The 23,174-nt window shown below is 50.6% G+C and overlaps 1 protein-coding gene across 3 annotated transcripts in view; it reads right to left on the bottom strand.

The window, feature by feature from the left end:
* Nucleotides 1–5,002: 5,002 nt before the first annotated feature.
* Nucleotides 5,003–23,174, bottom strand: part of ASB7 (ankyrin repeat and SOCS box containing 7) — a 37,893-nt gene continuing 19,721 nt past the window's right edge. The window contains exons 2-3 of one of the 3 annotated variants that reach the window (XM_036277971.1): nucleotides 18,689–19,294; nucleotides 5,003–5,256 (exon numbers count right to left, since the gene is read on the bottom strand). In XM_036277971.1, coding sequence (XP_036133864.1) covers nucleotides 5,117–5,256; nucleotides 18,689–19,294 — 746 coding nt within the window. In that variant the 3' untranslated portion in view covers nucleotides 5,003–5,116. The remainder of the gene's footprint in view (nucleotides 5,257–18,688; nucleotides 19,295–23,174) is intronic. The other 2 variants (XM_036277970.1, XM_036277969.1) reach the window with 2 other exon arrangements.

Below are 23,174 nucleotides of genomic sequence, written 5' to 3'. Positions count from 1 at the left end.
TCCTCCGCCGTGAGGGGGACCGTGACCCATCCTCGTGCTGGGAGCTCAGGGAGGGACTCCTGAGCTCCCTCAACCAGAGTCCAGGTTCTTATAGAACCTTCCAGAAATCAACTCCCTCTTTCCAAATAGGATTCTGAATGGTAAGTGTCACTCAGGAACCAATGGAAGCCCAAAACGTATCTATAAAATGGATCACGATCGCCCTGGCCGGTTTGGCTCAGCGGACAGCGTCGGCCCGCGGACCAATGAGTCTCAGGTTCGATTCTGTTCAAGGGCACGGACCTCGGTTGCAGTTTGTCCCCCGGCCCTGGTCAGTCTCGTGGGAGGCAGTCAATTGATGTGTCCCTCTCACTTCGATGTTTGTCTCTCTCCCTCCCACTCTCTCTGAACAAAAATGGAAAAGTGTCCTCGTGAGAGGATTAAAAAAAAAGGACCATGATCTTAAGAGAAATATATTAGAGAATTCTGAACACAACAAGACATGAGATCCTGTGTGGCCGTATGACAGCTGGCCCCTTGCTTTGATTATCTAAGACTTAAGAGACCTTATAATGACAGAATAACGCTAAAGACAAATTACCTTTGTATCTTAGGAATTGACATCAGCTCCGGCCTACCTTAGAATCGGACAGTGGCTACTTAAAATCTTTTTTTGATACTTAAGCTACTATAAACTGTAACATTCCAGTTTGTAAGATGTGTTAAGAGAACACAGGGTTACATTGTTGCACACATCCAGGCAGAGGGTACAAAGCCCTTTGCTTTCATCCTGGACGCCCAAGTACATGAGATGGGGAATGTTTTTTTTATCAAGCAGACAATCTGTTTTATCAAGAGCTGGTCTGCCATTTCTGTACACTTTCAGCTGAAAAAACAATCCACTACTTTTACATCATGTTAGAGAAAGAATGAACGCACGAGTTCCAAGCAACACAGCGGTTTTTCACATCTGAACTCCCCTGCTGATCGCTAGGAACCGTTTCGAATGTCCCATTCTGGGTCCCTCCTTGTGCCAAACCCTGGCCAAGTCTGCAGCGAGATCAGAGTTGCAACACATCGGACTTCAAGCCATGCCGATGCTACACAGACCAAGAGTGAAATCAAAGTCTTTTTTTTATTTTTATTTTTTTATTGCTTTTGTCTCCTGCAGCCTAGGAAACGACCTCAAATTCCTTGGTTTAGCTGCATTACTGTTCTGTGCTTAGAAACGCTGTGGTCCGGTCTGTCGTAGGTCAAGGGATGGCGGACATGAGGCAGAAGTGAGCCCAGCCCCAACGGGCTCAGTAGCAGGTCAGCACATTGAAGAATGGGAAAGTTGTTGATTGGTTGGTATTTGCAAAATGCATTTTTTAACAAGAGTGGTGAGCCCCACTGGTGTGGCTCAGTGGCTGAGCATCGACCCATGCACCAAGAGGTTAGGTCACGGGTTCGATTCCCGGTCAGGGCACATGCCCACGCTGTGGACTTGATCCCCAGTAGGGGGCGTGCAGGAGCCAGCCGATGGATGTTTCTCTCTCATCGATGTTTCTCTCTCATCGATGTTTCTCTCTCTCTCCCTCTCCCTTCCTCGCTCTCTAAAAATCAATAAAAACATATTTTAGAGAAAAGGGTGGTGGTGGTAAGAACCACCTCATCTGATCCAAAATGGTTCTGTTTCTTTTCTTTTTTTTTTTTGTTTATCCTCACCCGAGGACATTTTTCCATTTTTTGTTCAGGTAGAGTGGGAGGGAGAGAGAGGAACAGAGAGAGAAACATCGATGTGAAAGGACACATCGAGTGGCTGCCACCCGCACAACCGACCAGGGCTGGGGACAAACTGCAACCGAAGTACGTGCCCTTAGCGGGAACCGAACCCGGGTCTCTCCGGACCGCAGGCCGATGCTCTAACCGCTGAGCCAAACCAGCCAGGGCTGGTTCTGTTTCTTGTATCACCCTCTTTTCCACGATTCCCAATGATCTAAACACTGAAGGAAGGACAGATATTCATTTCCTTTCACCAAAGAGCTGGGGAATATAAACCCTTTAGGCAGACTAGAAATAAAACACAATTCCAGTAAGTGTTAAACCAGATTTAAGTTTTTTTTTGTTTTTGTTTTTGTTTTTTTTTTTTTAATTCAAACTGACCCAAAGCAAAACAAACTTGCGTTACAAAGGAAGAACAAAGTACATTATGGCAGAACACACTAGGAGTTACATGAAAGCTAAACCCGTGGGCAAAGGGCCGCATCCCCATCACATTCTGGGTTACTGAGCATTTCGGCAGGAAAGTTAGGATCTTGGTTCTCGTACGCTCCACTCTGATCGTGAAACTGCACATTCTCGCCACGCAGGGTGTGCACCTAACAGACTGTGCTAGCTCCCTTGTGTTCCACGTGCGCTCTGGCCACGGCCAGGACACGGGACTCTACGGAAACGCTGTTCCAAGCACGACTGATGATGGATTAAAGAACAAAACGGTCAAGTCCTCCAAGCGAACAAGCGTGGTTACGCTGTAGTAAACAGTTTGGGTTGGGAATATGGGAATTAAATAATCTAAGAGACACTCTTGCTCCGCTGTACATTTATGAACACAGATATTTACACGGGGGAAAAAAATCTGGGTTTCGAAAGATGAGGTTTGCAGTTTATGAATCATCATCATCTTTTAGGAGCTGGTGTCTTTGGTGTACTTGCCAAATGGACCTTTATGAAGGTTTAGTCAGAGGCTGAGAGAATAAATTTCAAAAGGAACATGAATGATCACTGACAAAGCTGATACTATTCTGAACGTCTCCATCAGGATTCTGGAAAAAGCAATCAGTGGATTTTCTGAAAATACTTGTTTTCTCTGCTCATTCTGTGGCCACAGAAGGCTTCTCTGACACCCCGATTCAAATGAGGACCCACATGTTTTCCCCTGTATTCCACGGACTACTGGCTTCAAGGCATTTTAGTTACTGCGAAATAGGATATGTGATTGGGATTTTATTTAAAAAAAATAATAATAAAACATTCTTTTTAAGCTTCCAGATAAATCAAACCTCAAACAATAAATAATGGAATTATACACTTCTTCATTAAATAGAAATTTCGATCCCAGGAAGAGCTCCTCATAATTGTTCTTTTCTGAAGTCGCAGCAGCAATACAGAACGGAGAATCGACCTTACTCTGATCTTTGTGCGTGGAACTCCCTGACTCAAATTTGGTGGCTTAGTCTAGAAACCTCGGAATGGTTGGGAGAGGAAAATCATTTCCAACAAACTGATCCGCTGAACGCCCGCCCAGGAGGAAAGCAGCCCTGTGCAAACACAACCCTGACCTTCCCGCTCGGGGTGCAGGCCCCGGGGCCCGGCCGCTGTCCTGTCCCCTGGGGTTCTGGGGGGCAGCTCAATTCATCTCTGGCCGTGCTGTGTCCCGGATGCCGCTCAGGTGCCTTAGCTCCGACCTGGGTTTTTGTTTAAAGAACCAGAACACAGTCGGGCTCCTGATTTCCCAAGGGACTCTGTCTCAGAAGTTAACGTTTTGGAGATATTTTTATGGGGAAGGTGGCCCCTTCCCAAAGGACAGCGACGGAAGCCTCCCAGTTCCGTGCTGGACACTGTCCAGGTGGCCAGTTTAAACTTAACGCCAGAGAAGCAGAAATTCAGACAAGAGAAACCCTTCACCACGTCAACTTCTGACAAGGAATTTATTCCTGGTGCGTAACTGTTTTGACATTTCCCAAGCGCTAAGCACAGTGCAGGGATGTTGGGAAAGGTGTCTCAGAAACGAAAGGATGACGAGTCGAGCACAGAACCCGTTTCCGAGGGCATCGTCCCAGATCCCCACTGCTCCCAGGAGCTGCCACCATCCCTGTCCCACATCCCATCCGTTTCCCCAGTGCACGCCTGTGCCCGCCAGTACCTGTCCCGGCAGTGCTGTGCCCAAGAGCGTCCCCGTCTGCACACCGACAGCAGACAGGGGATGTTCTGTGAGCATCTTAGGAATTAACCAGACACAAATGTGCACCTGTTAGAAACGTTACCCTTTAGAGGTTTTTCTTACCCGGGCAGGAACACCCACCGGGGGACCACCCCGAATTACTGAACCATTAGAGCTAAATGGGGTGACGATATGTCGGGCTATTTTTAGGGAATACTCTGTCACCAGGATATGCGATTTTCTGCTCAAAAGTGGAATCAAGGATGAAGCTTAAAAGGGAAACTGCAACCAACATACTATGTGGTTCTGCAATTAAAATGAAAGTGACGGTTCCTAGTGGGGGGGGGGGAGGGCAGGGCCGGCTGTGGAATGAGAACATCAAGTGAAAATAATGGATAAAAGACACCAGGAAAAGTATTGCACTGGAGGTGTTCTAAAAACAGGATACAGTGGCTTTAGAAAGTTACTTGCTTTCTCGTTAATTTTTTTTTTTTTTTTTTTTAAAAAGCACTATTCGAACAGAGACAACTTGAGGCCCAGTGTCTCTGGGTAGTGTACTACAGTTGTTAAAAAAATAAGTTAAAACCAAGAGGACGTCGACAGGAAAACGGAGGTACTGGGTTTCTGTCCCCCGGAAGCTACAGTTACTAGGAAAGGAACAGTTTGGAACAGCCGATTCGTGTCCGTGAAAAGCGAAGGAGGTGGTGGCAACACTCGAGGAATCCAGGAGGGCATTTTCCAGTGGAACCCAGGACCCCCGTGGGCGAGACGGACTCCTAACCTGTGCCCTGCTGGCTCGTAGTAACATGCACGCCAATGAGACCGTACATTTTGAAAAGGGCAAATTCTCCACTCCGGACCTGCTTGCGTCGTTTTGGAAAAACAATTTTTGTAAATGCAACATTGTATAGAAAGCTTGGACCTCTTAAACCTGGACCAAGGAACCAAATTAAGACCTTCAAGCATGTGGTGTGTGTGTGTGTGTGTGTGTATGTGTATATATATACATATATATATATGTATATATATATAAAACCCTCCCCTACAATGAAAACCAACCAACCAAACAAACAAAAATAAACCTAAAAGTGTATACCTGCTTTCTGACTTCACAGCAAATCAGAAATTGCATAGGATATACTTTGTGCAAGGCAAAAAAAGCCTTTTTAAGTATCTGGAATATTACTTCTAATCTTGCTCACAGTTCTGTGGATATCAGATATCATCGAATTTGTGTTTTAAGTAGTCTTTTATGACCTTGGCGATTGGGAGTTCATCAAGTAGTCTCAGGTTTTGAAGGCCTATACACTGTCGGATTTTAACTCGGCACAGGTCCTGCAAGTTTCTGGGCTGCCCTGAAGAGACAGAAAAGAGAAAAGGTTACAAAGCTACGCAGTAGGCTTCGAGGCTCTGAAAATCACTGTTTATCTCCCTGGCCGGCGCCTCTCTGTGGGCCTCACACGCCCGTGATTAGGGAGACTCCTACTGACAGAATGTATCCTGGGCTCCTTCCTGGGATTTCTCATTCGATCCACCCTGGGATGCTCGATGTTTGCACCTCCGTCTTACACATAAGGACACTAAGTCCCAGGGACACTGCTCAATGTCAGGTGACCAACGAGGCTTTCGGATTCTAAGCCTGGGTCTTCCCAGCAGAAGCTGGGTGACCGTTCTCGTCCTGGCCGGGCTCTGATGTGCCGGGGAACCTGTGTGAGCCCATCGGCCCCTGGGCGTCGCTGTCTCCACCTGAAAAGCGAGGGGACCAGATGAGATGCTCTCTAGCGTGGCTCCTACGCACGTGGGAACCTGGACATGTAACGGCTTCTGAAGAGCTTCCACAGAGGACATGGGCCACCTGTGCACCGTGACTCTGGACAGAGCAGAACCCTGGCTGTGGGGTGAGGCGCAGTCGGGTGGGCAAGGCAGGGAGGCAGCGGGAAAAGCACCCCTAGCTTTTCAAACCTCACACCCTGACCATCGCCCAAGGAAGAACCTCTGCTATAACCCAACTCAGAAGAAAAAGGACAAAATCCAACTCCGTTCGCTTCCGAATGCTATGTCTTACCAAAATACAGATGTCTGCAAACATAAGCCCAAATCCCGAGCTCCAGTAGTGTCTGGGTTCACACCAATTCTGCTTCCACATTCAATGGCAATGGTAACGAAAGCTAACATACGTGGAAAGCTTACTCTGTGCCCTGTATTCTTACGAATGCCTTTAATCCTTTTACGAGGGAAGTACTTTGATCACTGCCCCATTTTACAGACTCCTCGTGTCTAGAGATTAAGTAACACTCAAAGTCAAGAAGAAAGCCCTGTTACAGTGCTTCTCAGACCTGTCTCAAAACCTCTTGAGACTTTTAAAAATGATCAACGACCCAAAAGAACGCGTTTGCATGTGGGTTATATCTATTGATAACTACCGTATCAGAAGCTAAAAGAGAAATTTTAGACACACGTATTCATCCATTTAGAAACAATAAAAATAAGCCCATTTTGAAAATAACAAAATTGCCCCCAAACAAAGTGAGAATGATTGCATACTTTCACATTTTAGTAAAGCTTTCATTTAAAACAAAATACATTTTTATTCATTTTTTAAGGAGAGAGAGAGAGAAATATCGATGTAAGAGAGAATCGATCGGCTGCCTCCTGCAGGCCCCCCGCTGGGGATCAAGCCCGCATGTGCCCTGATCGGGAACCGAACCAGGACCTCTCGGTCCATGGGATATGCTCCATCCACTGAGCCTCACCGGCCGGGCATCACATTTTATGAGCTTTTAAATGGCTGGCTGAATTCTCATCTATGCTCTGTATCCAATCTGTCGTGATGAAATCATGACATCTAGTCTCTGGAAGAGTCCACCTACAAGCATGAGAAGGAAGGCGAAAAAGGCAGATCATGCCTCGGTACTATTAGGAAAATCATTTTGCCCTCGGATACCCTGAAAGAGTCCCCGGGAACCCCAGAGGTCCCAGGCCACACATGGAGAACCACCGCTCTACTTAGGACTTGAGCTGGACTTGTTTGTCTATAGTGATCACCATTATTCGAAGTTAATTCTTCATACATTAAAAAAAAAGGCGCCCTGGCCGGTTTGGCTCAGCGGTTAGAGCGTCCGCCTGCGGTCCGGAGAGACCCGGGTTCGGTTCCCGCTAAGGGCATGTACCTTGGTTGCAGTTTGTCCCCGGCCCTGGTTGGTCGTGCGGGTGGCAGCCACTTGATGTGTCCCTTTCACGTCGATGTTTCCCTCTCTCTCTTCCTCTTTCTCCCTCTTCCTCTCTCTCCCTCTTCCTCTCTCTCCCTCCCACTCTGTCTGTACAAAAAATGGAAAAATGTCCTCAGATGAGGATTAAAAAAAAAAAAAAAAGGCTCCTTAAAAGTCAGACTTCCGCTCGGGGATGCCTGTAGGAACAGAGTGTTTTCTAAGAGTTACTTAACACATTCAAGGGCTCTCAGAAGAGTCCCAGCAGAAGGCAATGTCTGTAAGCAGGCACGCGAGTGCCCACAGAGTCTGCACGCCCCCCCATCCCCCACACGCCCCAGCGGGATTCTGCTCCGTCGCCCGCATCTCTGCTCCAGGGCACCCGGTTAGTGGGGAGAAGGGCAGGTGCCCCAGCACAAGCTCTCGGAGTTCCTTCTGTGCTTAATGAGGCTCCACGGGACGGGCCACTCCGGCGGCCGAGGAGCCCGGCGCCTGCCAGGATACCCCACCAGCACCAGCTGGACGCATCCTCGGCCGCTCGTCCTTAAAGGAGAAAACCAGCCAACACGTTGCAAAACACGCCGTGTCAACAGCGAATTGTTCTCTAAGCTGCTGTGGATTATTTTTCATCGCCATTCATAGGCTACCACTTGGAAGAGAATAAATTATCACTGTCGTTTTTCAATGGATCCTACATGTGACCCGCACATGCAAACCAGAATGTGAATTAGATGTGAAATCTTCCTTTTGTTAAAGCGAAGAATTTGATTTCTCTAACAGATGGCAGGTTCTAGTACAATATTAAATAAACAAACAAAAAAAACAACACAAGAAACAATAACCACGAGGTACTCAGGCAAAGAACCAGGGAGGACTAAGCGGACCTACAGGAGCACACAGACAGACTTAAATGAAGACACAGCATCCAACGAAGCGGTGAGACCGAATTACTGGAACTGCTCAATTCTGGGTAAAAAGGAAGGGATGGAGACGATGGGGGATGAGGGACCTCCAGAGGGTCTCCTTTGGTGACACACCACTCTCTCCACAGTGACCAGTGTCTCCCAGCGTGACGGGACACTCCCATCGGAGAGAGAGGGGGGTCTCGGTGCCCCCTGGGGGCGGGGTAGGCTGTGATGATGGTGGCAGCAATGCCATGGGGCTCCCAGGCTAAGCAGGAAGAGGTGACATGGCTTTCACCTCACCCTGGGACACTCACTCTTAGAACAAGCCACCACCGCGCCACAAAGAAGCCCGGGCAGAGACCAGAAAGGAAGCGAGGTCAGTGCCCTCAGCCTGGCTGGGCTGCTGGGCATCTGGGTGAGGCTGCGGAAGGAACAGGCCCCCGTCGAGGCTGCTGCATGGAGCAGAGAAGTAAAATCATCACTGTTACTGTTTCAACCACTGAGCTGCACGGTGTCACCGGAGCGGTGAGCTTCCGGCCCTGGAAGGAGGGGCTGCCACAAAAGAAACCCCAAATCTCAGAGTCGCAGTCACGGGCTTTGGGGAGGCTGCTGGCCAGGGCTTACGGGGATTTGGCGACACCGTCACCCGCGGCCATGTGGAAACCGTCTAGTGCCGATCCCCCAGGCAGAACGCTGGGAGTATCACTGGTTCATCTCATCTTTGAAGAATGCAGAGGGACAGATGGGCCAGCAGCTTTCACTGGAGGTTCCACTGCGCCAGAGAACCAGCCCCTCGGAGGTCGGCGCCGCCTGGGCCGTGCAGGGGAAGGAGCTTCCTGGGGGCGGACACAGGCACGGCTCAGTCAGCCCCGATTCTTCTGCTCCGTGAGCATGGGCTGTGACAATCTTTCAATCTTTTCCTGTTTTGGGAGAAGCTTTTTTTTTTTTCTTTCAAATCCTCACCCAAGGATATTTCTTCATTTGTTTTCAGAGAGAGCAGGAGGGAGAGAGAGGAACGTCGATGTGAGAGGGATACATCGACGGGTTGCCTCCTGCACGACCCGGATCAGGGCCGGGAACCGAAACCGAGGTACGTGCCCTTGACTGGAATCCAATCTGCGACTCTCTGGTCCGCGGGGCGACGCTCTGACTGCTGAGCCACACCGGCCAGGGCAAGCATCTCGATTTTCTAAAGATGTCTTGACCACAAGTGAGTCTGGTCTGCAGAATGGCCTTTGGACAGAGGCGCAGACCAGAGTGGCCACGGGAGCCGGTCTGGAGCTCGACGCCCCGGGCAGGCCCTCCGCCTGCAGCTCGGAGTCCTCACCACGACCCGAGGACGACGACACCTGCACCCCAGGCTCTACGGGCGTAAAACGAGTTGATTCTGGTCAAGCGCTCAGAATAGAACCAGGCACACAGTGAGAGCTATATAAGTATTAAGCAAATAAGTGTTAAAATAGTAATATTTAGATACTTGTAAAAGTAATGTTTGCTTCTCCTTCCCAGAAAAGGAGGAGGCTCCCTTTTGGAAGCCGACTCCCTGTCCTCCGGGTGTTCAGAGTAGGAAAAGCGGCTGATGTCTCCCGGGACAGGTGCTTGGAATTGCTAACGCATCACCGCGAGGTCCCGGGGAAGCTGATGGAAACCACCACGCGTGTGAGTCAGGAGGGCTGAGAACTCACGAATACAAAGATGTGCAGTGATGAAGTGAGGCGTGACGTCACCCCGACCCACCGATGCACAGATGTTCCCCCAGCCTGCCAGGTAGCAGCTCTGAGTGACCAGCAGGCTCAGCAACAGAGGAACGAGGACTACTCGCTGTAACTACTGCTATTTCTTTCTTTAAATATCTGTTTGCGATTTTAGAGAGAGAGGAAGGGAGGGAGAGAGAGAGACATCGATGTGAGAGAAACATCCATCGGCCACCTCCTGCACGCCCCCTGCTGGGGATCAAGCCCGAAACCTGGGCATGTGCCCTGACCAGGAATCAAACCAGGACCTCTGTCCATGGGGCGATGCTCAACCCACTGAGCCACACTGGCCGGGTGTACTATTGTTATTTCTAAGATTACGGAGGGGTGTGTGTTTTCCCCAGGAATATCATTTTGGGCATAGAAGATTATGACTGGAAATCAAAGCACTTATTTTCTTGTCAACACATCACTCAAAGTATTTCACTGGGCACCTACTACGCACTAAAAAAACGCACTGAACCTCAGATTACAGGGGAGAGGAGGAGGCAGGAGGAGGAACAGCTGAGAAGAGAATGCAGGAATGAAGGGAAAACCCGACACACGCGGGCTGTGTTACGAGGTCACTTGGAAAAGGATCCCTACCCTGTTAAAGAGCAACGTGGGTTGTTTGTAACAGGGGATTGTCCCTGGGGGGACATCACACAAAAGAGCATAATTTAAGGAATTATAACACGTTGGGGATGCATAAAAACTACAGGGTATTCATTCTAATGAACTACAATGGAATTACGTAACAGTTCAAAGGGTTATTAGTCTTTCCATTTGGTGAAGAAGCCCATCATTAGCAATAATTGGGCTGGTGTATAACATAGGAAATCGGCTTTTGAAGGGTCTCGTCTCGGAGAAATTACAAAACCAGGGCAGCAGCATAATTGGGAAAATTACATAGCTTAAACCCCTCCTTCCGACATCGCCATTACTGTATTTAAGATAGACGAAACTTTTTTTTTTTTGGATAAAATCTTTGCACAAGTAGACAGAGAGGCAAAACAGTTTGACACAGCCAAAACAAACAAAATGCAAGCAAAATAGGTTTTTCTTTGGGGAAGAGGTGGGCAGAGACAGGTGGAGGGGAGGGTCTGAAGAACAAACAAGAACAGGAGAAAGGCTCCGCCCCCCACTGGCTCCGGACAATCCCAGGATCCCACAGTTCCTCCCAGGCCCTCTCGGTCTCAGGCCAACATCTGGAATGGCCGCCCACCACCGCCTTCGTCATTTCATCTCAGCTCCCCATTGCAAAATCCTGCCGTGATCACATTTTCTTTCTCTGCTCCCGTGTCTGAATTCCCGTCACAGGGACTTGGTGGAAATCTGTGGAACGAGTCTTACTTTATCAAACAGAGGCAGTTTCCAGCCCGCCTGAATGAAAATCATGGTGTTGCAAAACGAAAAGGCTCCTCCGATTGAACCCCCAGGCAGACCCCCAAGGGACAACACACCAGGCTGGAGGACGTGTGTCCACTGGCTACATTTTTTCTCCCACAGGCAAATGAACTTTGACCTATATTTCCCATTTGCACCGGCCAAGGAAAACCACACACCTGCTTCCTAACAAATGACAAGAAATCTCTAGAAGCTCGGTCAGGGCACATGTCTGGGTTGCAGGCTCCATCACCAGTAGGAGGGATGCAGGAGGCAGAAGATCGATGTATCTCTCTTACATCATTGTTTCTCTCTCTTCCCCTCTCCTCTAAAATCAACAAAAACATACCTAAAAAAAAAACATACAAATAAAAATACAACCCAGCCCCACCTTGTACATACCACTAGTCTTCCAAACCGATTTGAATAATACATGTTTTATCCCCACAGCATCTGACAGAACCACAATTTTATAGACACACCTCAGCAATTATGGATCTCTACAGATCCTAAGTAATAAATAAGTATGTTGGCAGAAGGCAAGCAGTAATGTGAAACATTTCATTTTATCCACGGATTGCAGCTGCAAACAAGAATATATCAGATTGGTAAAATTCTAAAACACTCAGCTAACCAGGTATAGAAATTGTACATCACTTGGTCTCAACATTTTGGTTTTGGGACCTCTTTGTATTTTTTAAAATTGGAGAACCTCCAAGAATTTTTGTTTCTGTGGGTTGCATCTCTATTTACCATATTTAGAAATTTAAAAATATGTATTAATTCATTGAAAAATAACAGTGATGGACTCAATAGCAGTTGAAATACACTTATGAACATTAAAAAGCTGGCTTCCAACACAAAAAGGATTTCATGAGAACAGAGGCCACGTTTTACATGTTTTGCAAATATCTCGTAAGGCCAGGCTTCATAGAAGACAACTGCATTCACAGACCCCGTCCACTGCATTTGTTCTCTTGACTGAAGTGGGTGAAGAAAATACAGCCTCACTCACATTCATGTGGCTGGAAAAGAAGGAATATTTTAATAGTCTTTTTAGGTCATCGTGAATCTTCTTTGATATTCCACCAAAACTCGACAAGTGGTGTTTTTTGTGGAAGGTTAGTCGCAGTACGGGATCTGAAGCAAAGTCCATCAGTTAGTTATCTGTCCTCTTTCATGTTAAAATGTGTCGGTCCGCCTTGCCCATTGAACGGATGTTTTAACCATGTGTAATTCTGTAACATTATGCACTGGTTGGTTCAATGGGATATGCAAATCTTCCAAATGCTGAGCCATTTCTTTCTGATATATATATAAAAAAATCACTTTGTTAACATCTCCACTGATCTCAAAAAAGTCTTTACGCACTGGGAAACTGTCATGGTGGCAGATAGAAGATGTTCAGATTCTGATTTTCACTGGAAGCCTCAAGTTCCGTGACTCACCACAAATGCTCTCAGTTGTTTTCCTTAAGGGGCCGAGTGAGCCTTATTCTTATCCTTAGAGAAACGTCTGCCAAGTACCCAAGCCCAAGAGCTACGGTTTGCTGTCCATCTTCCAGGCCAAGACGGTCCCCAGCAGCTGCCCCCCTCACCGCAGGCTGTTTACGGAGGTCCACCTTCAACGGGGTCGAATGTGATGAAACAGTCTTGAGGACCCCCCAGGAGTCCACAGAGACAAGCACTGTTCTACATGAATCCAAAATCATCAAATCACAGCCCGTCGAAGAACAGGACATCATCCCCTGTAAGAGCAGTCACTGGGGAGTTCTCAGAAGCGAGGGACCCCGGGATGTGCCGTAACTCCCCCTTCTTTCAGAGGAGGAAACAGGCCCACAGGGCAGGGTGAGGGTAAGCAGACTGCCACGTTTACTGGGGCTCCGGTCAAGAGCCCACGGCCACTCCCTCCACGGTCCGTGGACCTGGCGGGACCTGACATGGACAGGGCCCCGTGAGGACACCAACGGGTGGCGGGTACCTCTGAAGCCCGGTGGGCTACACACTCTCAGCCGGAGGGACCACAGTAGGATGCTTTTACATTTAAGTGAAAAGGACAAAGCTAATGAAAGGACTTCCGGTTTCAGCGACAACATGTCAAGGGCTTGGACGTCACCACTCCCGTCCTTGCAAGAAGAAAAGCTGAGCGAACTCAGAATGGCACGTGAGACTGGGTGCATCACAGACCACGGGCCTCCCCCACCTCACCCCCACACCACCAGGCCCCGTGAGTTCCGGCGGGAAGACTGCGTGGCGCTGGCCCTCGGGGTGAGCGGAGCCCGGAGCCCAGGACGCGGGGGCAGCACGTGGTCTCAGGCACTCGCAGCTGCAGGCGCAGGCGCAGCCCAGCTCCGAGCCAGGTGAGCGAGAACCTGACATTAAAGGCCGATTCATCTCAGCTCCTGTGACCTGACACGTCATGTCTGGCTTCAATAAAAAATGACAAGACATGCTAACAGGCAAGAAAAAACACAGTCGGATGAGACAAAGCGAGCACCAGACCAGACTTAGATATGACACAGATGTTGGAATGATCGCACCGGCCATTTAAAAGAACCACGATTCCTCTGTTAAAACCAAGGGGCGTATTAGGCGGTGATGGTTTCTGCAGAGGTAGTCCCCATGCGGTGGGGGAAGGTGAGGACCGGCACTGAAGAAGGTGACGCGCTGACCGCTCCAGTGGCCCTGGATCTCGCTGCCTGTACCAGCCCGAGCGCACCTGGTCTGCTGGCCACTACCCTCTTCTACACGAAGGGCAAAGCCTTACACTGGATGGATTTCCTAGGCAGGCGGCACAACACGGCCCTTTTCCTGCAAATAACTGAGCCCGTGCAACATGGAAGGGGGGCGGCCTTCCGAGCACCCTTCTCCAGCAGGGGCTCGGACCTGTGTCCTCTGCAATGGCCCCCGCGGCCTCCGCGTCTGCACAAGGGCACGGTCCCTGGCGGCCGAAGCTGCCCTGACCTGCGCGTGCAGCCCTGGTGCGTGAGCACGCGGGCGGGGGCGACTTCTCTCGGAACAAAACCCCAGGCACGCAGATGATTAAAATCCCATCTTTTTCCCCCCATAAGATGAAAAGTTCTTCCTAGTCAACGCCTGAGGTTCGGCTTTCTCTGGAATTCCTCTCTCTTTGTTAAAAGAGTTCATATTCTGCATAACGCCTTCATCCGCAGCTGACTAGAAGAGTTGACGTGGAGCGGAGGGGAGGTAGGGGAAAACAGCACCGGATTGTAACGAGTCCTTAGGGTGAGCCCCGAGGCCCGGGGGGAGCTGCACGCAGGAGACACTTCCAGGAATCGTTTGTTTTCTGTGCGTGTCCCTTTCTTGTGCACAGGTGTAGACTTTCTCATTTGAAGGGGGCGGACACTCCTCCAATCTCTGTTCTTCCCTGGGCTGCAGATGTTGCACCCCAGTCGTACGCCGGAATTCTGTGACCCTCTAGGCCCCGCGATGGTGGGTGCGCACATGCTGGGCACGGGTTACACTGCTCAACTAACCATGCGCACCTGCACTGCCCCAGCTCTGACCCTGCCTCACCTGAGTCCCGGGCCTGCTGCCTCGGCTCTCGATGGACCCCCATCAGGGGACCTCCCCCAGAGCGCCGGCTCCCGCGTCCTGCCTCCGGTTCCCACCTGCCCCCACCAAGCCTTCACTGTTCTCTGCTGTCGTCCCGTTAGGCACTGGGTCCACATATTGTTTTCCTGTCATGTGAAAACACTAAAAGAATAGAAAGTGGCTTCTTATCAACCGTCCCTTCTATGAAACGACCTCCATCCTTCAGGTCCGATCTGCGGCCCTTCTCGGCCGGGCTGGCTGCCCCGGGCAGGAGGAAGCGGCTGCTCTCCTCGGCCGGCTTTCTGGAGGCGGCGGGGGTCTAGGAGGCAGGTCTCCGGGAGCCTGTGCAGGGGGCAGGCAGCAGCTCCTCGCGGCCTCGCCTCCGCTTAGATCAACAAAGACGCCACTCTAGGACCAAGCCGCCCTTCTGCCGCTCTGCGCCGCGCGTCTGCGTTTCCGTGGCACCTTTTCTAAAACTCGCCGCGGCTTTTCAGTTCCACGATGACGATTTTCTCGAGCTCTTCCGGTTTAAACAACCTGCTTCTAGCGAAATGGCGCAACCTGCGGCCAAGGGTCCCGATCACAGGCCACCGCTGTCCTTCTGGCTCAGGAGGGGCAGTTCCCAGGCCCGGAGCCAAGGGCGCGGTGCGGGGCGCCCTGGACCTCGGAGCCGAAGGAGCTCACAGGTGGGACCGACCCCCTGACCACCCTGCCTCCCCCCACTCTGCTTTCCGTAGACAGCTCTCCAAAGAGAGTCATACAGTTGGTCCTTCCAGCACAGAATTATTCACGAGGCAAAGAAAGTCGTCATAAATACTGCACCAGTGAAGCGGAAATACTTAGTTTGCTCTTGGCAGGACACAGCACTGGAGTGTCAGGAAGCAATGAATTAGCCGAGGCGCTAGAAGACAGGGAGCTGGCTGCAGCCCTGGCAGACAGAGGTCCTCCGTGTCCGGGAGCCGCCGCACGCGGCCTGCTGGGCTGCCATCTTCCCGAGACCAGTCGGTCGGCCCACGCACTGCCCAGAACCAACCCGGCGCGCGCTCCGTTCCTGCTCCAGGGGCGCAGACACTAGGACTCCCCAGAACCAACCCTGTTCACGCTCCATTCCTGCTCCAGGGGCGCAGACACTAGGACTCCCCAGAACCAACTCTGTTCGCGTTCCGTTCCTGCTCCAGGGGCGCAGACACTAGGACTCCCCAGAACCAACCCTGTTCAAGCTCCATTCCTGCTCCAGGGGCGCAGACACTAGGACTCCCCAGAACCAACCCGGTGCACACCCCATTCCTGCTCCAGGGGCGCAGACACTAGGACTCCCCAGAACCAACCCGGTACACACCCCATTCCTGCTCCAGGGGCGCAGACACTAGGACACAGACCCGGCTGATTTTTCTATCTGCCCAGAACTTTTTTTGTTTTGTTTTGTTTTTGTGAATCCTCACTCAAGGATATTTTTCCATTGATTTTTTTTTTTTTTTATAAAGAGAGAGGGAAGGAGGGAGAGAGAGAAACATGGGTGTGAGAGAGACACGTCAATTGGTTGCCTCCCCCAAGACCCAGGCTGCGGATCCAACCTGCAACCCATGTACGTGCCCTTGACCAGGAATCAAACCCGCAACCCTTTGGTCCGAGGGCTGAGGCTCTAACCGCTGAGCCAAACCAGCCGGGGCTCTGCCCCATATTTAAAGGTACAGTGAACCTTTCTGACTGGACATTCCTGCCCTCCAGCATCACTCAGGGCTGGGCCGGGAGCCGCCCGACCACCGGCGGCTGTATCCCCACACGCAGCCTGCACAACAGTCCTCGGAGCTGGAAATAGGGAGCTCAGGCAGAATGAGACTGGGAGGGACGCCCTTTTGGTAGCTCGCCCTTGCTGCTCACCCACCCTCATTTAATTAAATGTTTGTTTAAAAGAACACACACACACACAGCCCTTAAAATGCACCAGACACTGTGTTAAGTACATTACAAACATTAACTCATTTGATCCTCACGGCAAGCCCACAGGTAGACACAATTACCCTAATTTTAAGACGAGGACACAGGCACAGAGCAGCCAGGTAACCTGCCCAAGGTCACGGCTGACATGTGGCAGAGCCACGGGCTGGAGTCCCCACGGCCGAGCTCTAGTCTGTTGCTCAGCACGGAGCAAAGCAGTCAGCAAAGGGGGCTGGGGCGTCGGCGCACGGAGCTCGCCTCCCTGGAGACAGCCATACCAATCCGCCAAGCGCCTCCAGCGTAGGCGTGAAAACACAACAAAGAGGTGCCCGGAGTTTACGATGAAAACGACACACTCCACAGGCTACAATCTCACGCCGGAACCCGCATCTCAGGTTCAAGAGTGACCTACCAGCCCAGCGCGAAGACTGCGAGAAAGTGACCGAGAAGCAGCAGCTGGAATTCCACTGCCGTCTCTCCCCACAGTGCAGCCTGGACAGGAAGTCAGGGTGCGCTCTCTGCAAGGGACCACCTGCCGGCCGACGGCCCGCTACCTCCCCAAGGCCCCAGGTACCTGCCCAAGGCCCCAGGTACCTCCCCAAGGCCCCAGGTACTGCCCAAGGCCCCAGGTACCTCCCCAAGGCCCCAGCTACCTCCCCAAGGCCCCAGGTACCTGCCCAAGGCCCCAGGTACCTCCCCAAGGCCCCAGGTACCTCCCAAGGCCCCAGGTACCTCCCCAAGGCCCCAGCTACCTCCCCAAGGCCCCAGGTACCTGCCCAAGGCCCCAGCTACCTGCCCAAGGCCCCAGGTACCTGCCCAAGGCCCCAGGTACCTGCCCAAGGCCCCAGCTACCTCCCCAAGGCCCCAGCTACCTCCCCAAGGCCCCAGGTAACTACCCAAGGCAGGCAGGCCTGGCCCGGGAGCACAGGGCTGCTCACCAGGCACGGCGCCGACGCAGGCTGACTGGGTCAGTGGAAGCCCAGTCTCCGGCTGGTGTCGGCTATACACTGCAAGGGCTCAGAAGCCACAGGGGCCGGTGGCGTCCGCACTGGGCAGCCCAGACACCGTCCCCAACAGCAAGTTCTACTGCCCAGCACGAGTCAGGTCCCAAGTGTGATGTCTTGGTCTGCTTTAGTCTAAATAGTGGTAATGATTTCATCTTTTCTTCCTTATGAACACACAGGATTCTAACTACATGTCCCTTCTTCAAAAAAAAGTCTTACTGCCAAGCTCAGTTTCGAGGGGGAGCGGATTACTTATCCGCAGGCCACGCCGGCCCCGTGCCTCCACTACCCGCACCCAGGACGTATGTCTTCTTTCCTAACGTTTTTAACAGACTTTGGCTTTAGGTTGGATGTTAAGTCTGAGACACGGACTCAACTGGTCGCGAGGAAGCCGGGTGCAGGGTGGCCGTGTCCGCACAAGTAACGCTCCTGTCGGAAGTGACACACCCCCACGGGCACCACCACACGGGGGGTCAGACGCTTCGACTATTTTTGGGAAAAAAACAAAACAAAAAACAGCACCCCCACAAAAACAGGCCAGGTCCGAGAGAAGACACCCCCAAATTTTCCGACAGCAAACCTCTTCTCGCCACCTGCTTCGCCAGGCCCCTAAACACACTCTGCGGTTCCCTCTCACGCGTGTTCACACGGCCGCGAGGCACCCAGAGCTCCAACGCCGGGCGCCTTCCAGACCCAGACTCCGGGTTCCTCCACCTGACGTCTACGGCAGCCCGGGGGGACCAGGGTTAGGAGCCGCGGAAACGCCTTGCTCTAAATGACATCTCCGTCAGTGCGGAGAAAACCCTCCTCTTTCTGTCCTCGTCCCATTTCTCCTCTCACCCTGACCTCCGGCCCCTGGGAACTTTCCGGAACACACTGACCTGCTGGGCCGTCCCGGGACACAGCGCGGCCTCTCATTCCGGGTGGATGAGGAACCACTTACCAGGCAGGGCCAATGGGGATCATGAATGTCTGCTTATGTTTAGTTGCAACCACACCTTACATCCCTCAGAAGATAGACACGTTCACGAACGCAAGAGTAGGAATAACGATACACGTACTTGTGACTTCCTGCAAGAAATCCAAGCACGGGCGGCTGCTGCCGGAGATGCTCAGCGAGACCGCCAGCGGGGTCTGCCCTTCATAGTTCCGCGTGTTCGTGTCCGCGCCGTAGCTGTACAGCATCCGTGCGCAGAGCACGTCGTCCCTGAGGGCGGACAGGTGCAAGGGCGTCTGCCCGTCTTCCAAGCGCCCCAGGTTTGTGTCCGCGCCGCGCTGGAGGAACATGCGGCAGTAGGAGTGGTTGCTCTTGATGACGGCGTAGCGCAGCAGGAAGCCGTTCTGGATGTCGATGTTGGCGCTGTGGTCCAGGAGGATCTTCACGCAGCTGGAGCGCTCCCGGATGATGGCGAGCTGCAGCGGCGTCGTGCCCTTGTCGCTGAGCGGGTCCACCTCGGCCTTGAACTCCAGCAGCAGCCGCACGAAGGAGTCCCTGCCGTAGTGCGCGGCCACGTGGAGCGGGGTCCAGCCGTCGTTGCTCTTGGCGTTGATGATGTCGCTCCGGTACTCGGACTCCAGCATCAGGCGGGCGATGCGGGCCCGGCCGTGCATGGCTGCGTAGTGAAGGGCCGTGAAGCCTCCGATCAAGTCCTTAACCGTCGGGTCGGCTAGAGTCAAAACCAAAACGAAAACATTAGCGGACGCTGAGACAGAGCCACAGGCCCTCCGCCTGCACAGACGGTCAGCCACGCTCAGACCCACGTGCACCGTCACAACCAGCATCAAGCTCTCTTTTCCTAAGCTTAACCGAAGTCAAGTTTTCATGGGAAACGAAGTTGGATAGAAAGCTACCAGCCCCGGTTCACGGGGTGTTTGGAAGATACATACAAAGAACAGAGCCCTGGCCGGTTTGGCTCAGCGGTTAGAGCATCGGCCTGCGGTTCGGAGAGACCCGGGTTCGGTTCCCGCTAAGGGCATGTACTTCGGTTGCAGTTTGTCCCCGGCCCTGGTTGGTCGTGCGGTGGCAGCCACTTGATGTGTCCCTTCACGTCGATGTTTCTCTCTCTCTGTCTCTTCCTCTCTCTCCCTCCCACTCTATCTGTACAAAAAATGGAAAAATGTCCTCGGGTGAGGATAAAAAAAAAAAAAAAAAAAAAGAACAGAGTTGGGGGTCACCACGTCCCGTCTTGGCGGGCGGAACCAGCTGCCTTGGGCCGCCCCAGCTCCCCAGTCTGCATTGTTTCGAGGTTTTCTCCAACTCTAACTCTTTGTTTTATTGTCTCCTGTGCTTCTTAGTCTTAAGGACAAGCATGTGTAGCAACATCTGCTGCTCTCAATGACGGATGCGCTGTGGTCTGGCAGACCGTGTTGTTTTAGGGTGTAGTAAGTGAAGGGGGAAAAAAAAAAAAGGCTTTCTGTGGTCTGTAAAAATTCCAAAGCACGTAAGATAGATGTTAAGTGATCTGGATAAATCAGGTTTTCGTAAGAGAAAAGCCTACCCCGGATTCTCAGTTTTACAAGAGCTTTGGAGTCTGTAAGGATTTAACAGCACATTGTGTGAAAAACTGGAAGAAACCTCGGCACTGTATAAATATTATTTTCTACAAAAGTTCCCAAACCCTCTCCTGAACTGACTGATTTCACGGGGGGTGGGGCGGGGGGGGACCACAGTGATTTAGCTGCCGCTCTCCTGGGTCACAAACTCTGTCCCGAGCCCTCGGGCAGGCTCTCACCCCACGGACGTCCTGGGTGCTGTCTCCCACGCTATGCAGGTCACTTCCAGGAGGCCTGCGATTCCTTGTGAAGATGAACTGCTCAGACCTAACGACCTAGGATTAAAAGGCTTTCTTCTTATACAGTCACCCTTAATGTTTGGTTTGGTCATGAAAGAGAAACATTCATGAGTGTTTTTCAAACAAATAAACAAAAAGTCTCCAAAGTTGTGTGATTAAACATTCGTGTATTGTCTAGTAAAATGTTATTTACTTCTGAAACATGACAGAAAAGGCCAGGGGGCAGAGGGTTGCATGCAGAATAACAGTGTTACAGAAAAGGCAAGTTCAGTTGAAGAAGCAGCAGCTGCTCACAAAACCTGGAAAAAGTTAGCACTTGAAGCTATATCAGTTAAATTTCCAAAAGCATTAAATATAAACTAACAGTACGCAATGGTAATATGACTTTGATCTAGTTAAATAAGGATCTTGTACCTGCCTTGGTCTTCTCTAAAAGTAAAATTTATAGTAACTATTTACTATGTAAGTGGGGGGAAGTTGCCAAGCAAGAACATTTTAACAAAGCATTTTGCTGCCATCTGCTGGTCACGTCATGAACACCAGCTACTGATGGTTGCATTTTGACAGGATGCTGAGCCCTCAAATCCTGTCTCTGACACCGCACTTACCGAAAAAGCAGACTAAATGAAGACAGGCATCGAATAAAAAGAACCCCTTCAATTCAAATGAAAATAAACGTTGCCAAGACGTCCGTGTCTAATCTATACCTGGCAAATCAACTGCTACCAGACATTGCTTCTTAAGCTGCTAGTGAGATTTAAGAATACCTGCTTTCATTTCTCGCACCTTGCACCCACCAGGGGTAGCTTTAAATCGCCAGCCAGCATTCTTAAGTACTTGCTTTACTGAACAGTAAAATTAAAATTCTGTTACGTGAATCTGCATATGCATCTGGGTTTTCCACTTTAGGTCTTTGCCGAGTCTCACTTACATTTTGGTGTTACTGAGCTAGGAAAAGTAATGATTAACACACAGCGAGGATTTGCTTAGCCTCAGTAAAAACGATCAAAATATATCAGCTGAGCACGGCCGGAACACAGTGCGGAATAAAGAGCTTTAAGACGGTGCATACAATCTGCAGGTACTGCCCCTGAGGAATTAACAGAGGGCGCTCTGAGACAAGAAACGAATTTAAGGATTATCAGCCAACACAGTAAGAAAAGGTCTCATGTGTAATAGCAGCAGAAACGATAAAAACGCCTAGATATGAATTCAGTAGGGAACGTGCAAGGCCCAGAAGAAGACAACTTCGACTCAAGTGAACTTACTCTGTCCGCGCCTGCTCGAACCCTCCCTCCGCCAAGCTGTCCCTGCCCACCCATGGCAGCCCGTTAGCCTCATCACTGTCCCTTTAGCAAGTTTTTTTTTTTTTTTTTAATCCTCACCCGAGGATATTTTTCCATTTTTTGTACAGATAGAGTGGGAGGGAGAGAGAGGAAGGGAGAGAGAGAGAGAAACATCGACGTGAAGATATACATCGAGTGGCTGCCACCCACACGACCAACCAGGGCCGGGGACAAACTGCAACCGAAGTACGTGCCCTTAGCGGGAACCGAACCCGGGTCTCTCCGGACCACAGGCCAACGCTCTAACCGCTGAGCCAAACTGGCCAGGGCAGCAAGTTTGTTTTTATTTCCCCAGGGGCAAACTCTTTTAAACAAGATGTAGCAGTCTCAAGACACCCATGGAAATCAACTGAAACATTTGAAAGTATATATAAATAAAAGCAAACAGACATTCCCTAGCCACATGGGTTCTTTTCCCCAACAGCTTGACTGAGGTACAAGAAAATCACCGATTTTAAGTGTATACGTTGAAGAACTTCGACACACGGTCTACAGTCTGGTAACCACAAATAATCGAAATACTCCAATCATCGCAAAAAGTTCCTTCCTGCCTCTGTATGGTCAGTCCCTGAGGCTCTGGCCTTTCTAGAATTTCACATAAACAAAACCACAGAGTACGTGTTTGACTTCTCAGTTAGCGGGATGCTTCTGAAATTCATCCATGTTGCTGTGTGCGTGTCCAGAGTTCATTCCTTTATACTGCTGAGTAGTATTCCACAATATGGATCTTTAGTTATCTACTCACCAGCAGACAGGTAACAGGTTATTTCCACTCTGAGGCTATTATGAATAAGGCTACCGTGAACATTCATATACAAGTCTACACGGGGATCTAGTTCCATCTCACCTGGGTACGTACCTAGCACTGTTGGGTTATACGGTATATGTACATTTTAGAAACTGCCAAACTGTTTTTCTAGGGGCCGTACAATATTACATTCCCACCAGCAATACAGCGAGGGGCAAAAGTGGGTTTACAGTAGTGAGTCTGCGAAACGAGTTCATTCTTGTGTTCTTATGTATTAATGCACTATTTTCCATACGATCACCTGTAAACCTAAGTTGCCCCACCCTGTAGATGAGTTCAAGTTGTTCTCCACAAATACTGCATGTCCCTTCCCCTGGGATTGGGCCCATGTATTGTTAGTAATTTTAACTTCATCCAGTCTAGAGTATAAAGTAGTAACTTATAGAAACTTGATTTACATGTTCCTGATAAGGTAGTGACATTGAGCTTATTCATATACTTTGTTTTATGAAGTGTTTGTTGAACTCATTAACCTACTTTTTTTTTTTTTTTTTAACTATGTTTTCATTGTCCGGCAGGTGTAGCTCAGTGGATTGAGTATTGTCCCATGGATTGAGAGGTCCTGGTTTGACTCCTGGTCAGGGCACATGCCCAGGTTGCG

The sequence above is a fragment of the Molossus molossus genome, unplaced genomic scaffold (assembly GCF_014108415.1).
Source record: "Molossus molossus isolate mMolMol1 unplaced genomic scaffold, mMolMol1.p scaffold_m16_p_24, whole genome shotgun sequence".
Taxonomy (NCBI): Eukaryota; Metazoa; Chordata; class Mammalia; order Chiroptera; family Molossidae; genus Molossus; species Molossus molossus.
The sequence above is the reverse complement of the archived record's forward strand: the minus strand, read 5'-3'. Positions and strand labels throughout refer to the sequence as shown.